This window comes from Lepidochelys kempii, chromosome 10, assembly GCF_965140265.1.
Source record: "Lepidochelys kempii isolate rLepKem1 chromosome 10, rLepKem1.hap2, whole genome shotgun sequence".
In the NCBI taxonomy this organism is placed as follows: Eukaryota; Metazoa; Chordata; order Testudines; family Cheloniidae; genus Lepidochelys; species Lepidochelys kempii.
The window spans coordinates 38,860,964-38,879,265 of record NC_133265.1 but is presented as its reverse complement, the minus strand read 5'-3'; the positions used below and the strand labels follow the sequence as shown (position 1 = coordinate 38,879,265).

Genomic DNA, 18,302 nt, shown 5'->3' with positions numbered 1-18,302 from the left:
GGAGAGCTTCACTGAGATGTCCCTGGAGGATTTCCGTTCCATCCCCAAACACGTTAACAGACTTTTCCAGTAGCTGTACTGGCTGCGAATGAATCCCAAGTCTTCAGGGCAAATTAATCTTTCTCTGCCTTCAAGGTCCGGGAGCCCAGGGTACTGTCTCCAGGGTGATAAACAGCTCCTGGCTGTCAGGGAGAACTGTTTCTCAGTGCATACCAGGCAAGCGATCTTCAACCTCCCCCTCCTCCTCATCTTCCTCATCCACAAAATCCTCATCTCTGTTGCATGAGACTCCCTTGCAGGAGTTCATGTACAGGTGTGGGGTAGTTGTAGGGGCACCCCCTAGAATTGCATGCAGCTCATCATAGAAGCGGCATGTCTGGGGCTCTGACCCCGAGCAGACGTTTGACTCTTTGGTTTTTTGGTAGGCTTGCCTCAGCTCCTTAAGTTTCACTCGGCACTGCTGCAGGTCCCTGTGATAGCGTCTGTCCTTCATGCCCTTGGAGACTTTTTCAAATATTTTGGCATTTCGTCTTTTGCAATGGAGTTCTGATAGCACGGATTCCTCTCCCCATACAGTAATCAGATCCTGTACGCCCCGTTCGGCCTATGCTGGAGCTCTTTTGCGATTCTGGGACTGCCTGGTGACCTCTGCTGATGAGCTCGCCACGCTGACCAAACAGGAAATGAACTTCAAAAGTTTCCGGTGCTTTTCCTGTGTACCTGGCTAGTGCATCTGAGTTGAAAGTGCTGTCCAGAGCGGTCACAATGGAGTACTCTGGGATAGCTCCCGGAGGCCACTACCATCAAATTGCGTTCACACTAACCCAAATTCAACCCGGTAATGTCTATTTCAGCGCTAATCCCCTCATCGGGGAGGAATACAGAAATCGATTTTAAGAGCCCATTAAGTCGACAAAAATGGCTTCGTTATGTGGACGGATGCAAGGTTAAATCGATCTAACACTAATATATTTGACCTAAGACCAGGGCTAAGGGATGTTTGGAAGAGGTGTGGAACCCCATGGAAAGCTCTAAGGAGGAGGGAGGGGTTTTTTGTGTGTGACATACTAAAAGGAGATTCTAGGGGGGAAAGGAGGGGATTGAGCAACAAGAATTAGCTCTTCTTTTTTCTTATGTGAGTTTTTGCTGTAATGGCTAGAAACTTGTTCTGGTCTGTCTGGGGGAAATAGAACCTCCCCAAACCTGGTCTCTGAGACGCAGCTGGCTAGAATTCAGAAACACGCAAGAAGTTTTGTTCTTGAGGAAAGTCAGGACAAGCTGATGAAAAGATCATTGTCCCTCTACAGCAAGAAGTTGGTCTCTCTTCTCCTCTTCCCATTATAGTCAATTAGTCAAAGATGAGCAGACAGGCACACACACATCAACTTGTGTAGTAACTGTAGAGCCAGGAGGCAATGCCATAGACAGCTAAGAATGGGAGAGTTTAACGTCAGAACTTGGCTATGCATGGTGTAGTTACTGGACCCACAGGAGCCTGCATATATCAATTATTGTTGATCTTCGTCTCTTTTTCAGGACAAAGGTGAGGGTGTTGGGTGGTTTGTGCAGTAGCAGTTCTCCCTTATGTGCTAGTGCAGGGTGGCACTGTCCCCCCCCCCCCCCTTTGTGCTTCTAGGAGTATTTCTGGTAACCCAGTTCAACACGCTGGGTTCAAAGTGAAGTAGATCCTAGTATTTCTTTCAGCCAGTTTGGGCTGGGAGCTCTGCAGAGGTGGTGAGCTTGGCTCCTGAGGGTAGGTTTATGCTTGTATTGCTCAGCAGCAACCCCTGCTGGCCAACAGGTGTAGCATTGACCATGCTGTGAAAGGTGTATGTCTTACTAGTCTAGCCAGAGAGTAGTGGTGTGAGGTTCCATAAGGCCATGGCAAAGGCCCCGGTTTGACCTGAGCCTGGCTATCCCAAACCTATTCACAAGGTGGCCAGGAGAGGGGGTAGAGCCTGATGACCACTGGAAGGAAGTGGTGCCCAAATAGATCCTTTCCGGTTGACTCTGCTGCTCTGGGTAATCTTATTTTCTTCCCTTCCCATTTTGCAGATTATCTGTATCAAAACACCATGGCACGACGCACACGCAACAGCAGGGCCTGGCACTTTGTCCTGAATGGGGTACGCCGGGATGCAGATGCACGGGCAGTAGCTTTGGCCTCTGGAGCACATGGGTGGGGCTATGACTCTGATGGGCAGGTAGGTTGGAATATTAAGGATCCCAAAGTAAAAATATCCTCTTCTAAAGCATGTTTTAAAACACCCATTAAGGAAACCTTTCCTCCTCCCAGGATGCAGGTGACTAGTGGCTTGAGGGCCAGGTGCCCAGTGTGGCAATAGCATGCACAGTGGACCATATTCAGACAAGATTCCAGTAACCTAAGCTTACAGGGCGTCTAAGCTGATGCAAATTGGACTCTCACCCAGTTACCAGCCTGTAACTTAACACCTTGACACACCACCTCTGAATTTGTCTCACTTGGTATAAATTGATGTAGAAGAGCTGGAAGGTGGGAATGAAGGAGGAAAAGAAATAGAACCATGTAAGAAGGGATAAATTAAAATAGCTGCTGACCTCCTTCAGCTTGCTTTCCCCCAGCTCCTAGTTATACAGGTTAAACTCCCTAGCAAGGTGCACATTGGTATGAGGGTAAGATTGACTCAGACACCTGATTGGCCCAGTGAATTCAGAGGGACAATGTATAATTGTTTTCCTTCAGTCCTGTCAGAGTGGCTTAAAGTTTCTACAGTGGTAACGTTCTCTATAAATTCTGCAAGGTCCCTTCTGTGAAGGGGAAAGCGGAGAAGAGAAAAGGCAGAAATGTGTCTTTCTAGATGTTTGGCCTGAACATTGAAACAATTTGCAGAGGACAGGAGAGCACTGGGATGGGCTATGCACAAATGAACCAGAGTCGTACAAAATCCAAGTGTCATTGTAGCCTTTAAGCATGACTTTCAATCTGGGCAATAGAACAGGAATACATAGGAAACAGTGGGCTAATTATCTAACACCAGTGTGAATCTAGAGTAATTTACTGAAGTCATTGAGATTAGAGTCTGGCCCTGTATCTTGTATGAAGTACAAACACTGCGTAAAAGAAATCAGTTTAGGTTCAGCTGTTTGATATGCTGGCATATAGGGATAGTAATGTTTAGATGCTGTTGTAACTACATGTCTTCTGTGCCCATACACCACAGTAAGCAAAAGCTTTTTAAGAAAGTATCTTAAGTGTGAGGTCTTCCAATCTTCTGTCCCCTAAGACAAAAGCCAACGTGGAGTGTTGCCCTCTCTTCCACACGAGTAGCAGCAGCGGTTACTGCTTGAAGCCACCATTCCCTCACTCCTGAAATGCACTCTACATTTTCCCCCTTGCTTGCTGTACTACTGTTGGTAGCATCCTAGCCTCTTTTTCCATGTCAATCCCTCAGCTGCCCAATCTCGCTCTCCCTACCCTTTGTCTGTCCTTTTTCCCCACTCCTGTGGTTTCCTCCTTTCAACCTCATACATCCCTAAATCGTGTCAGTGATGTAAAATCAAGACCTGGAATGCAGTGTGTTTATTGTCATCCTCCTTCAATTTGCTTGAACTTTGCATCGTTCCCCATCCACTCATCTGTGTGGGCTCTTTTGGGCATGTGCCCACTGGGACCTTTGGGTATTACTGCAATACAAGGAGTGTCAAGCCATGGCTTTGTAAAGCACTGCTCAAGCTATGGGATGGCCCTCAAATTTTAGCTTTGATGGTATCCTTCTGCTTTTCCATGGCAGCACAGTGACTCTGACTCTGAGCCAGAGTTTCCTTCCCTCTCGCCCTCCATCCCCAGCGCCATCCCTGTGACAGGAGAGTCCTACTGCAACTGTGAGAACCAGAATGAGACTCCGTACTGCTCCAGTCTGCACACCATCCATCGTGTCAAGGACTGCCAGTGTGGTGAAGAGGATGAGTGTAAGGAAGCAGCTCTTAAACTGCTCTTGCTATTCCTCTGGGGTTTGAACTGTGCTGCTTTCTCTTTGCCCATATGTTTCAGGGTCCCCTCGGGTTATGCAGATGGTGGTGCCACTTGCTCATCTGTAGAGAATGGGGAGGGGACCACCACTGCATGCTTAGTGGGGAAAATATAACCTGTGCTATTCCTGCATGGCGTGCTGTTTTGTTCTTATGACATGTTCCGTAGGGAAACTGGGAAGATAACCAGTATATTATCCTGCATGATTCACAGGCTAAACTCTAAAGATGTTAATACACCAGATCTCATGTGTGGGGGCCTGGTTTCAAATCTGGCTTAGGCCACAAGTGAAACTGAACTTCCTGGTTACATCCCAGGGCATCCCATCTACACTGCCCCGCCATGAACTTCTGGGGAGCGAATAGCAGTGCACACCAACGTGCTGTAACTCCCCCATGTGGATGCTGCAGGTACAAATGAAATGGTTCCTACTTCATATGAATGTAATCCAGTGTGCATTGCTGTTCACACACCTGTAGTCAACTGTGGGGCAGTGTACATGTAACAAGGATCAAACTCGGCACAATTCAGTACAATTAGCAAACTGGTCAGGTAGTAAGGAGTATTTAAGATCAGGCTTACTGTGCCTTAGGAGAGCTAGATAAAATCTGGACCTGGCCAGGTGGTGGGGGTGTTCATATGTCAGGAATGAGAAGGCGGAACACTGCTTGCCCTCTGGCTGTAATTTCATGAGCCTAAAGGGAATAAAAATGGGATTCTCCAAAACTCAAGGACGCTCTAGAAGTGTCTTAAATTCTCATTTTCCCAGATTAGACATCATCTAGGTCATTTCCTGCCTGTCTTTCAGATTGACGTTGCTGTTTGTAATAAATACTAAAGGCAACATTACTCTGTCTCATTCGTGGCCTGGATTCCAACCCAACCTCGCATGCTAGCTGACAGCTGTTATGTATGTGACAGTGTTAGGTAACTGCAGTTGTAGGACAAGTTGCTTGCACACCTGAGCTCTGGTGTTACCTCAAAATGAGAACTATTGTTTGTTGATAGTGATAGATGTGGTTAAGGATGGACCACACTGGCATGACATCCCTAGCCAGAATACAGCAAAAAGGTCTTGGGTTTTAGCAAGCTGACTGTTCAACTGACCCAGCCTGGTATTTAGCCTGCTAGATTATAAAAATCTTAAAGGTTGTTAAACTGTTACATTTCTGGGTCAGTGCGATCCCATATAGCCCCACCTCCTAAAGATGCTGTCTTTTTTTTTCTGAACAGACTTTGAGTGGGTGTGGGATGACGTGAACAAATCGACTGCAACCCTCCTGACCTGTGACAACCGCAAGGTGAACTTCCACATGGAGTACAGCTGTGGCACTGCTGCTATCCGTGGGAACAAGGAGCTGGCGGAGGGGCAGCACTTCTGGGAGATCAAGATGACCTCTCCAGTCTATGGCACTGACATGGTATGTTGAGCCAAGCTGTTTAGGAACACGTAGGTGCACAGATATAGACGAGCTTTTAACAGAACAGTACTTGACAGCATGCCTCATCAATAGCTCTCAAAGTACTTCATGAAAACTGGAATCCTCCTCAGCTACCAGACAGGGAAACTAACAGTTTAATGGCTGAAGGGACCATTAGATCATCTGTTCTGACCTGCATAGCACAGGCCATTAAATTTCATCACAATACCCCAATATTGAGCCCAAGAACTTCAATTAGACTGAAGCAGAGAAGTTAAGTGACTTACTTGAGATCTCGGAGTCAGTGGAGGTCATGTATAAGACTCGCATCTCCTGGCTCTCCTTCATGCCTTTTGTTACATTATTATTTGTAGGTCACCAGTGATTGTCTCAACATGACAAAATAGAGAGATGGGGCCCTGCCGCACAGTGCTTGGAGTGACAGAATGCAGAGAAATGCCAGATGCCTGTCCAGTCAGAGATGCACCGTTTTCTGACTAGTTCCTAACGTGATGAACGCTGGAACAGCACTGGAGCATGTAGATAAAGAAGTTACTATTCACCTAACGATCACCATTTTCCACTCCCCCTTTGGTTGGCTTTTGATGTGACCATCTCCTGCTTTGCCTGCCTCACTCAGATAAATAGTAAACTCCTAGAGTGCAGGAATAAAACCTGTAACTTGCCCAGAGATTCCAGTAGAGCCTATTGGGACATGCTAATAAAAGTAGCAGAGGGAGAGACCCAAAGGTGAAACTCCTTGTGACGTTCCCCTCTGGTGTTGTCTGGACCGGTGATCTGCTAGGTGACTCCAATCCTTGACTCTGGGAGGCAGCCTTACCCTGCTCTACTGTGAGAACCCCCACTCCTGGGGTGTTCACGCATAGCCTCTGGCATGTAAGCTGCTCCTTGGATTGTGCAACCGAATGACACTAGCCAATACGTCTGATCCCAGCCACAACCCTAGGAACCTCTGTCTTGCAGTATCCAGTTATGCCTGCTGGACACTGCAAGCTTATATGAGTCTAGGGGAGTCTCCGACACACTTCAAACGAAATGCACTGCTTCAGGTAGAATAAACAAACAGATTTATTAACAATAAAGATAGATAGATTTTAAGTGATTATAAGTCAGAGCATAACAAATCCGATTTGGTCAAATGAAATAAAAGCAAAACACATTCTAAGCTGATCTTAACACTTTCAATGTCCTTACAAACTTTAGATGCTTCTCATCACAGGCTGGCTGGTTGCTTTTCAGCCAGGCTCTCCCCTTTGATCAGCACTTCACTTGCTTAATGTGGTGTCTGTAGATGTAGGTGGAAGGTGGGGGAAGAGCGTGGCAAACGTCTCTCCCTTTTATCATGTCCTTCCTTCCCTCTTGGCTTTTCCCCCCCACCCCTCTCCTTTCAGAGTCAGGTGAGCATTACCTCATTGCAGTTCCAAACTGACCAAAGGAAGGGGGGTTGACTCCCTTGAGAGTCTAACAGATTCTTTTGTTGCTGCCTAGGCCAGGATCCTTTGTTCCTGTGAGGCTGGGCTGGGTTTGTCCCGTACCTGCCCTGGTGAGGTGTGAACTACCTCTCTGCTCTTGGAGAGTTTTTGCCAGGGCTTATTTTAAGCCATGAGGATACATTTTCATCCTCATAACTACATACATGAAATTATAACCTATAACATTACTATAATAGCTATGCTCAGTGCATCATTAGCCTTCCTAAGGCATCCAACGTGACCAACTTTGCATTGGATACCAATCAATCATTTTATAAAGATGAACATGGGGGTGTAGCATGTTTCTCCGAGATACAGAGCGTCACACTCCTGTATTGTGTGTCACTGCTATGCTGTGCTTAAAGCCCTGAGTGGTTCCATGGCAGAAACAAAGATCTTGTTTTCTTCTTTGGCATGGGCTACCTCCATCCAGATGGTGGGAATTGGGACTTCAGATGTGAATCTTGACAAGTACCGCCATACATTTTGTAGTCTGCTGGGCAAGGATGAAGACAGCTGGGGACTCTCATACACAGGTAATGCAGGGTAGGGAGGGGGACTGCTGCCTTTAGAGTTCATGGGGAAGGCTCATGGATATGAAGAAACCTAATCCTAGCAATTGTGGAAGTGCTCTGAATGATGGGAATAAGACTGAAATGGTCACCCGGACTGTGAATCTGCTCTGATATCCCTAATGGACTTGGACTGAAACTGCTGCCCATAGCCAGCCTTCCATTTGGGCAGTGGAGAGAATCCATGCATATTGCCGGTGTTGCTGTTTACCCATCAGGATTGCCTCTGTCGTTTAAAGTCTGTCGGTCTGTCTCTTTTTTTTTTTTTTTTTTTTTTTTTAATACAGTGAAGTAACTTCCTTAGCCAGATACATAGACTGACCTAGAGGCTGAACGTTGTCCATGCCCAACCTCCTCTGTAGATAACAGCATAAAACCACCACTCCTCCCACCCTACCCCACCCCAAAAAAAGTGTCTCCACCTGAAAAAGGAGTGAAGGAAGTCCAATCTCTGTTGTTCTGTATTTGCTCCATGGCTGAGACTGCCAATAAGGTTCCCTCCCCACTGCCTTGGCGAGAACACCTAGCTCATTTCACATAGGCTGTCACACCACAGAGGGGCAACAACTTTCAGTCTTTAACACATTTGGCCTATACTTGACCATGGGTCTAGAGGCAAGAGTATATTCCACCATTGGCTGTCTCCTGAGCTGCCAAAGACCCTTCACGTGCTCTGGGATGGGGGGGCAGCAAAATGGTGGTCATGGGGAAATCTAGGGTTTTTTTAATTAAATGGCTGATTCCTTCAGTCTATACAAAATAGGAAGAGATTGTGGAAGATGGGATGGATCTAAAGAGTGTAGGATTGCTTCTTAATCGTCTGTCTGTCTGTCTAAGGATTACTCCACCACAGGGGAGATAAAATGAACTTCTCCTCAAGGTTTGGCCAAGGCTCCATCATTGGGGTTCATTTGGACACGTGGCATGGAACTCTCACTTTCTTCAAAAACAGGAAATGCATAGGTAAGAGTTGGGACAAAATGGCCATCATCCAGCCAAACCCACCCTTAAGCACAACAAAGTGATAGGACAAAACATCCAGGGAGGGAGTGGTGTATGAATTATGGAACATTGACCCTTTGGGTCGGTCTTCAGCTTGTTGCTGCCTCTTGGAAGTCTCAGTGCCATCTGACTGTTTGAAGATGGGGATAGTGGGCTTCTGTAAATGGCAAACTATAGGAAGATTAAGTGCATAAAGCAGAGTGTCTCTAAAACAACTATTCACTTCAACAGGCCTGCCTTCAAATATCTCCTGCTTTCCAGATCTCTATCGATATGTTTGTAGACCCCACATTTAGGTGGGAGAAGGGGTGATAGTTCAGATCACAGGGCATCCTAGAAACTATATCCCTGCATTATAGGTAATTACCTAATTGTGCCCTTGCCTATGACTAACACCAGCCTCCTTGATTTTATTTCCTCCCAGGAGTTGCAGCTACCAAACTGCAGAACAAGAAATTCTACCCCATGGTGTGCTCCACTGCAGCCAAAAGCAGCATGAAGGTGATCCGTTCATGCGCCAGCTACACGTCGCTCCAGTACCTCTGCTGTTACCGCCTCCGCCAGCTGTTGCCCAACTATGTGGATACGCTGGAAGTGCTGCCATTGCCCCCAGGACTTAAGCAAGTTCTACACAACAAACTAGGCTGGGTGCTGAGTATGAACTGTAGCACATTGAAGCCTTCCACCTCTTCTTCCTCCTTGTCAGGAAGTGACTCAGATAGCTCCTGTGGCTCGGATGCAGAGGCATGCCAAAGGAAGAGATGCAGGAGGACGTAAGTTACTTTCAAACAAACTGCCTTGGGGGGTGGTTTCCTTCACTATCTCTGAGGGTGATCCAGGCCAGACACCTCTTCATGGGGACACCCAACTTCTAATCAAGTTTGCAAAGACTTCTGCTCTCTTGAAATCTTTTAAGCTACACGCATCAGCCACTTGCATTGAAAACCTATCCCAACTGAGGAGAGAGTGACTTCTTTGAAATAGGCAGCCCAGATAACCTACAGCAAAATTTTTTAGTTTCGTTCTCCTACTCACTACCACCATCACTAGCTGATCTCTAGGGAGTAGACTGTTCCAGGAGAGACGCAAGCTTTCAAACCGGCTTCCTGGCTTCAGAATGTGCATCTCTTCTAGCAGGCTTTATGATCCCATCAAAAGACAAAGCCAGTTGCCACTCCACCCTTCTCCTAACTGTTATGTGTTGGTTTGGCACCTGCAATGAAGGCATCGGGTCACTGGGATGTGATCTAGAACAGCAGTGTTTAGAGAGAGGCTCTTAAAATTGCATCTATATGCTTTACTGTTGGCACTGTTGTGAACGAGCGGTTACTTGCTAGAGCTGATCTGTAAATGATCTCATTTGAGTCCTGTGACTTCTTTAACTGCTTTGCATGTTGGGTACTGCTGCTTTTCCTGTATCAAAGACTATTAACTGGTAATAAACATACTGTTTACTTTAACTGCCCATGAAGGTATGAGCCAAAGTGTGGCTCTCAAGAATACTGAAAGTATCATAATGAGTCTTGGAAGGGCTATTAAACCTCATGCTTCAGGATTTAAGACAATCTCTATTAGAATCAGGAGGAGACTGTGACAGGTTGGATCCCCCCTTTTGGGCTGCCACTGAATGTGCTGGGGTCCCATTGAGGCTGCCTGTCCTACCAGCCTGGGTTTCCCTTGCACTGTGTTGCTGTGATGGGCTCTCAAGCCCCTTAACTACAAAAGGTAAATTTTAAGTGATTATAAGGGATAACAAATAAATCAAAGCAGATTACTGAGCAACTCAAACAAAACATGCAAACTAGGCTTAATAAAATAGTAATTTCTCACTGTAAATATTGCTGTATGCAGGTTGCAGAGTTTTTTGAAGGTAAATTACACTGTTTGCAGCTTAAATCTCCAGGTGTACCCTTCAGAGGCTTGCCTTTCTCTGCCTGGGTCCTAGTCCTTCTCCCCTAATCAGTCTTAGGTGTTTACAGCAGTCATCCTATAAAGCAGGACTCAGTGAAGAACCAGCAACCATAATTAACACATGCTCCAGCCTTAAATAGAATTTACATATTGTGGGAATCTTTTGTTTCCCAGGCTGACCCCCACATGACCTCTTAATGGAAAAACACTAAAAGTCCAAGATGGGGGTCTAGTACCAGATGACACAATCACCTGACCCTGTAGTGTCCAAGCAGTAATCCAGGAACCTTTGCAGGAAGGCAGGATTTAGTAGTATCTTCAAAGTCTTATTGTTCTTCCTAATGGCCCATTCAGGCTGTGTGCATACTGTCTGGTGAGCATTCCCTAAGTACACACACAGTTGTGATTGTTACATAGTCAATATTCCTAACTTCAGATACAGAAATGATGCATGCACACAAATTGGATAATCAGCAAATCATAACCTATCTTGCATAAAACATCTTAGTTATGCCATATTCATATAATTATTTTTATGAAGAATATGGGGTGTAGTGTCATAAAGATGTATTGGAGGCAGATTATCTCACATCTGCCTTGTGAAGGTCTTGTTTCTTCCTCTGAAGCATCTGGTACTGGCCATAGTCAGACAGGATACTGGATTAGATGGATCTCAGGGCACACTATGGTAGTTAGGTGCACCTTTTATGTAAGGTGAGGAGAAAGGAGGGATCTGACTTGCTGCCTCCTCTATTAATCAAATTAATAACTGAGACTCTGGTTTTATTGCCCCAAAGAATGGATGAATAATGTAGGGCTCCTAGTAAGTCAGACAGGGGGATCACACAGCTCTCACTTGATCTATTAGTGTGACAGGCCTGGTGTCAGGTACCTGATTTGAAACTCAACACAGCTTTATCAGCAGTAATTTTTGCATAATCATCATGCAAGATTTGCAAGCTGACTGTAGCAGACCATAAAGTATGTTCCTTTTCTGGGTATCAGAAAGAAATACTCCTGGATTAGGGACTGACAAGGGTCTGGTTACTTTGGCAGAAAATAATCCACATGTGGCCTGAAACTGTTCCCACGGACCTTCTGTGCTGAGAAAGAGGTTCTTCCCTGACAGAAGTGACCCTGATCTATAAGACTTTAAACATCAATGAGGAAAAAGTGTCCTGTTACCTTGTAACTGTAGGCACCATCTTGGTAACTAGCAAGTCAGGACACAAAGTGGTGGGAACAGGTTATTGAACATGTAACAGAGACACATGGTAAAACATCAGGCATATCCTGTAACAGTACTGTGCCTAGAGTTGTAAGGACTGACTGGCTCAGCGTACTAAGATAACAAAGCCGATCTCAATTAGGGTGCTAGATTGAAATAGAAATGGTAAGTGGTTCTCTTCTGCTGTCCAATGCTTATGCTCCCTGTGGCAAAGGAACATCAGACCTGCCCCAAGGCTGGGGCAAGTGAACTCTTTCCCCTCACACCAACCATGGGGAGGCACAGCACCAGGAAAAACTTGCATGCTCCTCCTTCCTCTCATGCCTGTTTGCAAGAGCTGTGGAGCCTGCTATCTTCATTATCCACAATCTCACACCTCAGCAGTACTGAATGGCAGCAGGAAATGAACTCCCTCTCATTTCCAGCCTCTCCTCAGAGGGAGCTCAGTTAGCAAATGACTTCTGGTTAAGGTTCTTCCTCTTGCAAAGCTCTAATCTTACCCCTGAAGTAGCTAGATGCAGGTGATTTGGAAGACTCTTGTCTGAACTGGAGCTATCATGAAGGAGTTTACATGCATATGGTGGAGGCTGAGACCTTCAGCTTTCAATATCAGCTGTGCTGAACTAAGTCTGGAAAGCACTACAGAGTGCCCTTCAACATTCTAAGAACAGATGTGGGAGGAAATGAAGTACCCACGTGTCCACAGTGACGCTCCTTCAAAAGTTCCCATACTAGCTACATGCATTCTCTGCGATGAGCCCAATACCATCCAATGATGAAATCATTAATGAGAACTGGACTTGCTTTTCCAATCACGGGACCTGGAACATCTGTTAGATGAGAAGCTTAACCACTTGCTCTCCTATATTAGGACACATTATTGTGGTTGAACAAAGAATTTCTTTGGCAACACAATGACCTGACCGGCTTGTTTACTTAAATTAGTTTATTGGAAGAATGTATCACCATGGAATAGCCATTGATAACAAGGATTTCTATGCATCTGCTGTCCCTTCCTAGTTGCCATCCTCCAAGTAAGTGAGCAATGCTATCTGGAGTCCCACTGAAGCAAGAGGGGATTCTCATTTCAACATGGAGACCCAAATGTAAAGAGCTAGGGCCTTATTTTCAGAAACATTCAAAACCCACGGTTCTTAGAGTCAAGGGGAGCTGGAACTACCAAGCACCTACCAAAATTCAAATACAAGTGGTCAAAGTTTAGGAACCCAATGAGAGGCCATTTTTAAAGCTGTTGACCTTAACATCTTTGGAGTGGGAGGCAAGAGAATAATACACACTCCCTTTTTGTTCAAGAGTTTTCTCTAGCTAGTCTGGCATTGACTGGGCTGGGGAGCCCAGCTATCCAAGTGCAGATGATTTTAGTCTGGTCTGCTCTCTCAGCTAAGCTACTTCCCTCTAGGGAGTCAAGACCACTGGTTAATTCTCCGCGCCCCCCACCCCCCCTTAAGCAGTTTATACCACACTCAGGAGACAACAGCCTTCCCCACCTGGCCCTCCACACAGTTTTGCCCCTAACCGCTCTAAGGTGCCTAGGTGTCCAGTTTTCAACCGGAACACCTGGTCAAAAAGGGATCTTGATGGCTCCTGTCAGCATTGCTGACCAGGCCATTGACTGTGCGGTTGGTGGTGCCATGCAGCGGGGCTGGCAGGCTCCCTGCTAGCCTCTGCGCCACGCAGCTCCCGGAAAGCAGCTGGCATGTCCCCCCTCTGGCTCCTACATATAGGGGCAGCCAGGGAGTGCTGCATGCTGGCCCTATGCCAAGCACCGCCCCCCACAGCTCCCATTGGCTGCGATTCCCGGCCAGTGGGAGCAGCAGGGGTGGCGCCTGAAAATGGGGCAGCGCGCAGAACCACCTGGCTCTCCACCACGTCAGAGCCAGAGGGGGGACATACCACTGCTTCTGGGAGCTGCTTGAAGTAAGTGCCATCGGGAGCCTGCCTGGTGAAAATGAGCGAGTGAGTGAGGGTGGGGATAGTGAGCGACAGAGGGAGGGGGAATGGAGTGAGGGGGGAGTGGGGGCCTTGAAGAAGGGGAGGGGCCTCTGAGGAGGGGCAGGGCACGGGGGGGCAAGGATGTTCAGTTTTGTGCAAGTAGAAAGTTGGCACCCTACTCCCTAGTTCACCAACACACTAGGATCTTCCCTGCCCTCTCACTACCCAGCACCCCCCAGAGACCCACTCCCCCATGCCCTGCCTCCCGGCCACACTCACTGGCCCTGCTGGGAGGCGACTATGTCTGCTGGGTGAGCCGGCAATGCAGCTAGGGCTGGTCCTGGGGTGGGGAATCACTCCGTCCCTGCGGGAGTGGTGTGATCAGCCAGGCCAGGGCCTGTCCCTGCCAGGCCCCCTCAGGACATACTTGCCTGGAGGGGTCCAGCCGATCCCCCCAGACTTTCACACCTCCCCCCGCTGCAGCTGAGACTGGCCAGGCTTCTGCACCAGTCCCAAGCTGCTCAGGTCCAGGGAGACAGGTGAGGCCCTGCAGGTGGTGGGAAGCAGAGACCTCTGCCAGCAGTCAGAGAAGCTGGCGGGTAGGCCCAGGGGGCAGAGAGGAGCTCTCGGCCAGTGGGCAGGCAGGCCGAGAGGAGCAAGTGGTGGGGGTAGCCAGTGGTGTCTCAGGATGCAGTGCAAGTGGAGCAGGCCAGGGCCCCTTCTGGGCACAGGCCCGGCTCCATGGAGCCACTGGTGCCATTGTAAACCTGGCACTGGGCTTGGGGAAGGGTATGCTGCTGCTATGGCTACTGCCACAACAGGGCTGACTGTTAAACTGGATTTGCCTCTTGCAGTCCTGTCCTGTCCTTCTCCCCATGTACACCGCTGCACCAGCCCCCATCAGTGCAGAAGGGGAATAGTTGGGTCTCCAGCTGTTTCCTGCAGGAAGAGATGCAAGGATAGGACACGCAGTAGTGAATGTTTGGGAGATCACATCTTTCCTGCAGCCTCTGTAATAGGGTTTCTGGCTAGTCCACCTCTGTTCCTCCAGGACCAGCATTTTTCCTCCATTAGCTCACAACCCTCTCCATCTTCAAAATGGCCCCTTCCCTCCGGCTGCTAAGAGGGCATGTCCTACCGTCACCTAACTTTCCTCATCAGCTCTTATTTCTGAGCCTATGCCTCTTATCCCTCAAACACCTAGACGGCAGAGCACAGTGTACTGAGTGTGTGAATGGCAATGGGGGAGGGGAAAGAGCCGAATAACCGTACAGGGACAGTCATGAAATGAACATTCCTACATCCAGTCTATTCTGGATACCCTGACAGGAGACAACCTGGGTTCCCCCCTCCCCCCACCCCATCCACATAGAGCCCCCTGAAACATCATGGCACTGAGTTCTCTGTAAGGATCTGCCATGGGAGCAGTATCAACCCTGCTTCCACAGTGTGTCAGAGTCACAACCAGAACAAAGAGTGATGCTGATGTTCTGGACTTGGGATTCGGTTGAGAGTTGAGAGCACCTGCCTGGGTGACACAAACTTACTTGTATGGGCGTTTTGCTATTGTCTTGGTCAGCGCAGAAACATGCTGGCTCAACTCATGCCATGTGTCCAGGAACCAGACCTCAATGTTACCCCAGAGCTGTAGCACCATCAGCCCCTGGAGGAGAACTAAAATGAGCAAAACATGCAAGACACAGAGCAAAGCGATCCCAAGCTGAGAGCAGGCTTGTGCATACCAGCCACAGGCACCTCACCACACTTCACCAAAGGCACTCACCCTGCTCAGACTTCCAGCTCGCAGGGGTCAGCCTCTTAGAGGCCCCTCTCTGACCCTGAGAGAGAGGAGCAAGGAAGGAAGGAAAACATACATCTGGGCACAGCAAGGCCCTCCACCATATTATGCTTGAAGGGATGGGCTAAGTGCATTATCTCTGTTTACACAGCACAGCAGTAAAGCCTGCTTATCCCCTCTTAGTTCCCAGTGAGCCAGTGAGTCATAACCCACTCCAGGGCATGGAATTCATTTCAAGGGACACTGACAAGTGCCCCAGGAATGACAAGATTTTGTGAGGAACCTTCTGATTATAAGTCTCTCATTAGACAAGAACGTACTTGGTCACCAAGACATTTATAAACCCATTCTGTGGCCATGGTTTCCACAGGGCACACCAAGAAATGGGTGTGCAGTTAAGATCCCACCTACCCTTTGGCTGCCTGGTCTGTTTAGATTGTATGCTCTCTAGGGCAGGAACTGACTCTTGCTCTGTATATGTACAGAGTTCAATGGGGCTCTGATCCCCGCTGGGGTCTGAAGGTGGTAATGGAAGAGGCACAAGCTCCAATCACAAAATATCTTCCTAGGCACTGTATTATCTGAGCTTGCACCTCGATAAAATGGCACAGATACAAAGAACTACAGCAAGGGTCATCACAGAGTCAACATTTGCCAACAATTACCACAGCTATCTCCAATTGTAAGTACTGGAGAAAGATTTTGGTTACCTTAGATACAAGCATGCTATCATCACTAGCAAATGCTGGCTTTTTGATAGCGACCACCATAAGCAAGACAGATGAATGCTGACTTCTGCTCCATTACAGAAAGGGCTGGGGAGTAGGGGAAAATATGTCTGTGATGTTGCACTCCATATGATTATATGAAAATATGCTAATGAGTGTGAATATAATGTAACAAATATGCTTCATGCAAAAGGTATCATTACAAATCTATAATCTCTGAGTGTGGTCATCCTGTTTGTATTAATGTATCATTCTTGTATCTGAAACTAGAAATATAAACTATAAGGTCCTATTGTAATAATGCAACGTGTGGGCCATTAATGGTGGTTTGGAATCTCGATGGTTCCCATCAACTACGACAATTGGTTGTAAATGGCTCTGCTTACTTGCAAGTCTTCCTGTGAGTCATGCCAGGAAGAATGAAGGCTTCTGGTACTCAAATCCATCTTAAACCTGGTGCTTTTCCATTTAGAAGGAGGGGTGGAGACCCAGAGAAGGGCCATCCCTAGACATTGTGGTGCCCTACGCAGCCCTCCCACGAGGGGGGGAAGATGTTTGGCCCCAGGCCTCCGTGGGGGGGGGGGGCTGTGCCCAAGGTCTGTGCGGGGCAGGAGCAGGCTTGGGGGGCAGGGGGGAACCTCCCCCCCCAGCATGAGCCGGAGCAGGCTGGGGTCAGGTCACTCCACTTCCCGCCACCTGGTGTGAGTGCAGCGTGTGCCTGACCCCTGCTGCAATCCCCCAGGGCCGTAGCTCAGGGAAAGGGGTGGAGTGGGGGCGGAGCTGGGGCAGAGCAGTGGTGGGAAGAGGCGGGGCGGGGGCAGAGCAGGTGCTATGGGGAAGGGGTGGAGTGGGCACGTGGCAGGAGTGGGGGCATCTTTCCTGGCTGGCTCAGCCGGCCAGGGGATCAGGCTGGCTACTGGAGCAGCATGCAGCTGCATAGGGCACCAGGAAATTTGGGGCAATTTGGTGCCCCAAATTTCCTGGTGCCCTATGCAGCTACATAGTTTGCATATGGGTAAGGGCAGACAATTTGAGTTTACCCTGTATAAGCTTTATACAGAGTAAAACAGATTCATTTGGGGTTTGGATCCCACTGGGAGCTGGGTGTCTGGGTCCTGGAGACAGGAGCACTTCTTAAGCTGTTTTCAGTTAAGTCTGCGGTTTTGGGGCACGTGGTTCAGACCCTGGGTCTGTGTTGGAGCAGACTGGCATGTCTGGCTCAACAAGGCTGGGTTCTGAAGGTCCAAACTGGCAGAGAAAATGGGCTCAGAGGTAATCTCAGCACATCAGATGACAGTCCCAAGGGGGTTTCTGTGATTGAACCCGTCACAATGCCTATCAGAGGAAAGGACACAAGCAGTGGGGAAAAAATACTTCCTCCCCACCCGCACGGGGATGATGGCCAGTGTTCACCGCTGCTTCCTCCCTTCACTGTTCATCTAACCACAAAACTCGCTAGCCCACACTCCATATCTGGGTACTCTGCATCTTTGTCCCGGCTGCCCACATCGCCAGCAGACCAACTGTCCTGGGCAAGTAGGGGCCCCCTTAATCTCCTCCTTTCTTTTCTCAGGGTTTTTTCTCCGGTCTAGGTCCTGGCCTGTTCAACCCTCTTTTCAAGGAACATCTGCCTCTGCATATTCCTTGGTCAATTTGACAGCAGCCTCTACCATATTTGGCTGATGCCACTGGACCCAGACTCGTATGTTTTCTGGGAGGCCCTTCACAAATTGTTCCAGAAGCACCCTGTCCATCATTTCTCCCACCATCTGGGTGTCCGGCCTCAACCACCACATGGCCCAGTCTGTAAGCTTCCGGGCAAAAGCTCAGAGCCACAACCCCCCTGTCCACCGGGCCATCCAAAATTTCTTTCTGTACTTTTCCACGGACAGTCCCATCCGGTCTAGGATGGCCGCCTTCATCGCGTCGTAATCTTTGGCCTGTTCATCACTTAAGGCCATCTAGGCAGCCTGCGCCTCACTGGCCAGATAGGGGGCCAGTCTTAGGACCCAGGTTGCCTTGTCCTATCAGGCACACATGGCCACCCGCTCAAACGTACACAGGAAGGGTCGTTGGTGGGGCCCATCTTACAGAGCCCCAATCCTGGTGCGTGGCTGCATCACCTCTAGGGGGACTGACCCATTGGTGCAGGAGCTGCTGCTGTACACTGGCCTACTCCCAGAT

At 48.3% G+C, this 18,302-nt stretch overlaps 1 protein-coding gene across 8 annotated transcripts in view; it reads left to right on the top strand.

Annotated features, from left to right (window-relative positions):
* SPSB3 (splA/ryanodine receptor domain and SOCS box containing 3) overlaps positions 1–18,302 on the top strand; it is a 44,372-nt gene that overhangs the window by 7,386 nt on the left and 18,684 nt on the right. For 7 of the 8 annotated variants that reach the window (XM_073363016.1, XM_073363020.1, XM_073363018.1 and 4 more), the window contains 6 exons: positions 2,056–2,204; positions 3,774–3,951; positions 5,246–5,433; positions 7,360–7,462; positions 8,336–8,461; positions 8,925–9,273. In XM_073363016.1, the coding sequence (XP_073219117.1) occupies positions 2,056–2,204; positions 3,774–3,951; positions 5,246–5,433; positions 7,360–7,462; positions 8,336–8,461; positions 8,925–9,273 (1,093 nt within the window). Of the gene's footprint in view, positions 1–2,055; positions 2,205–3,773; positions 3,952–5,245; positions 5,434–7,359; positions 7,463–8,335; positions 8,462–8,924; positions 9,274–18,302 lie in introns of those variants that run through there. The other variant, XM_073363022.1, reaches the window with a different exon arrangement.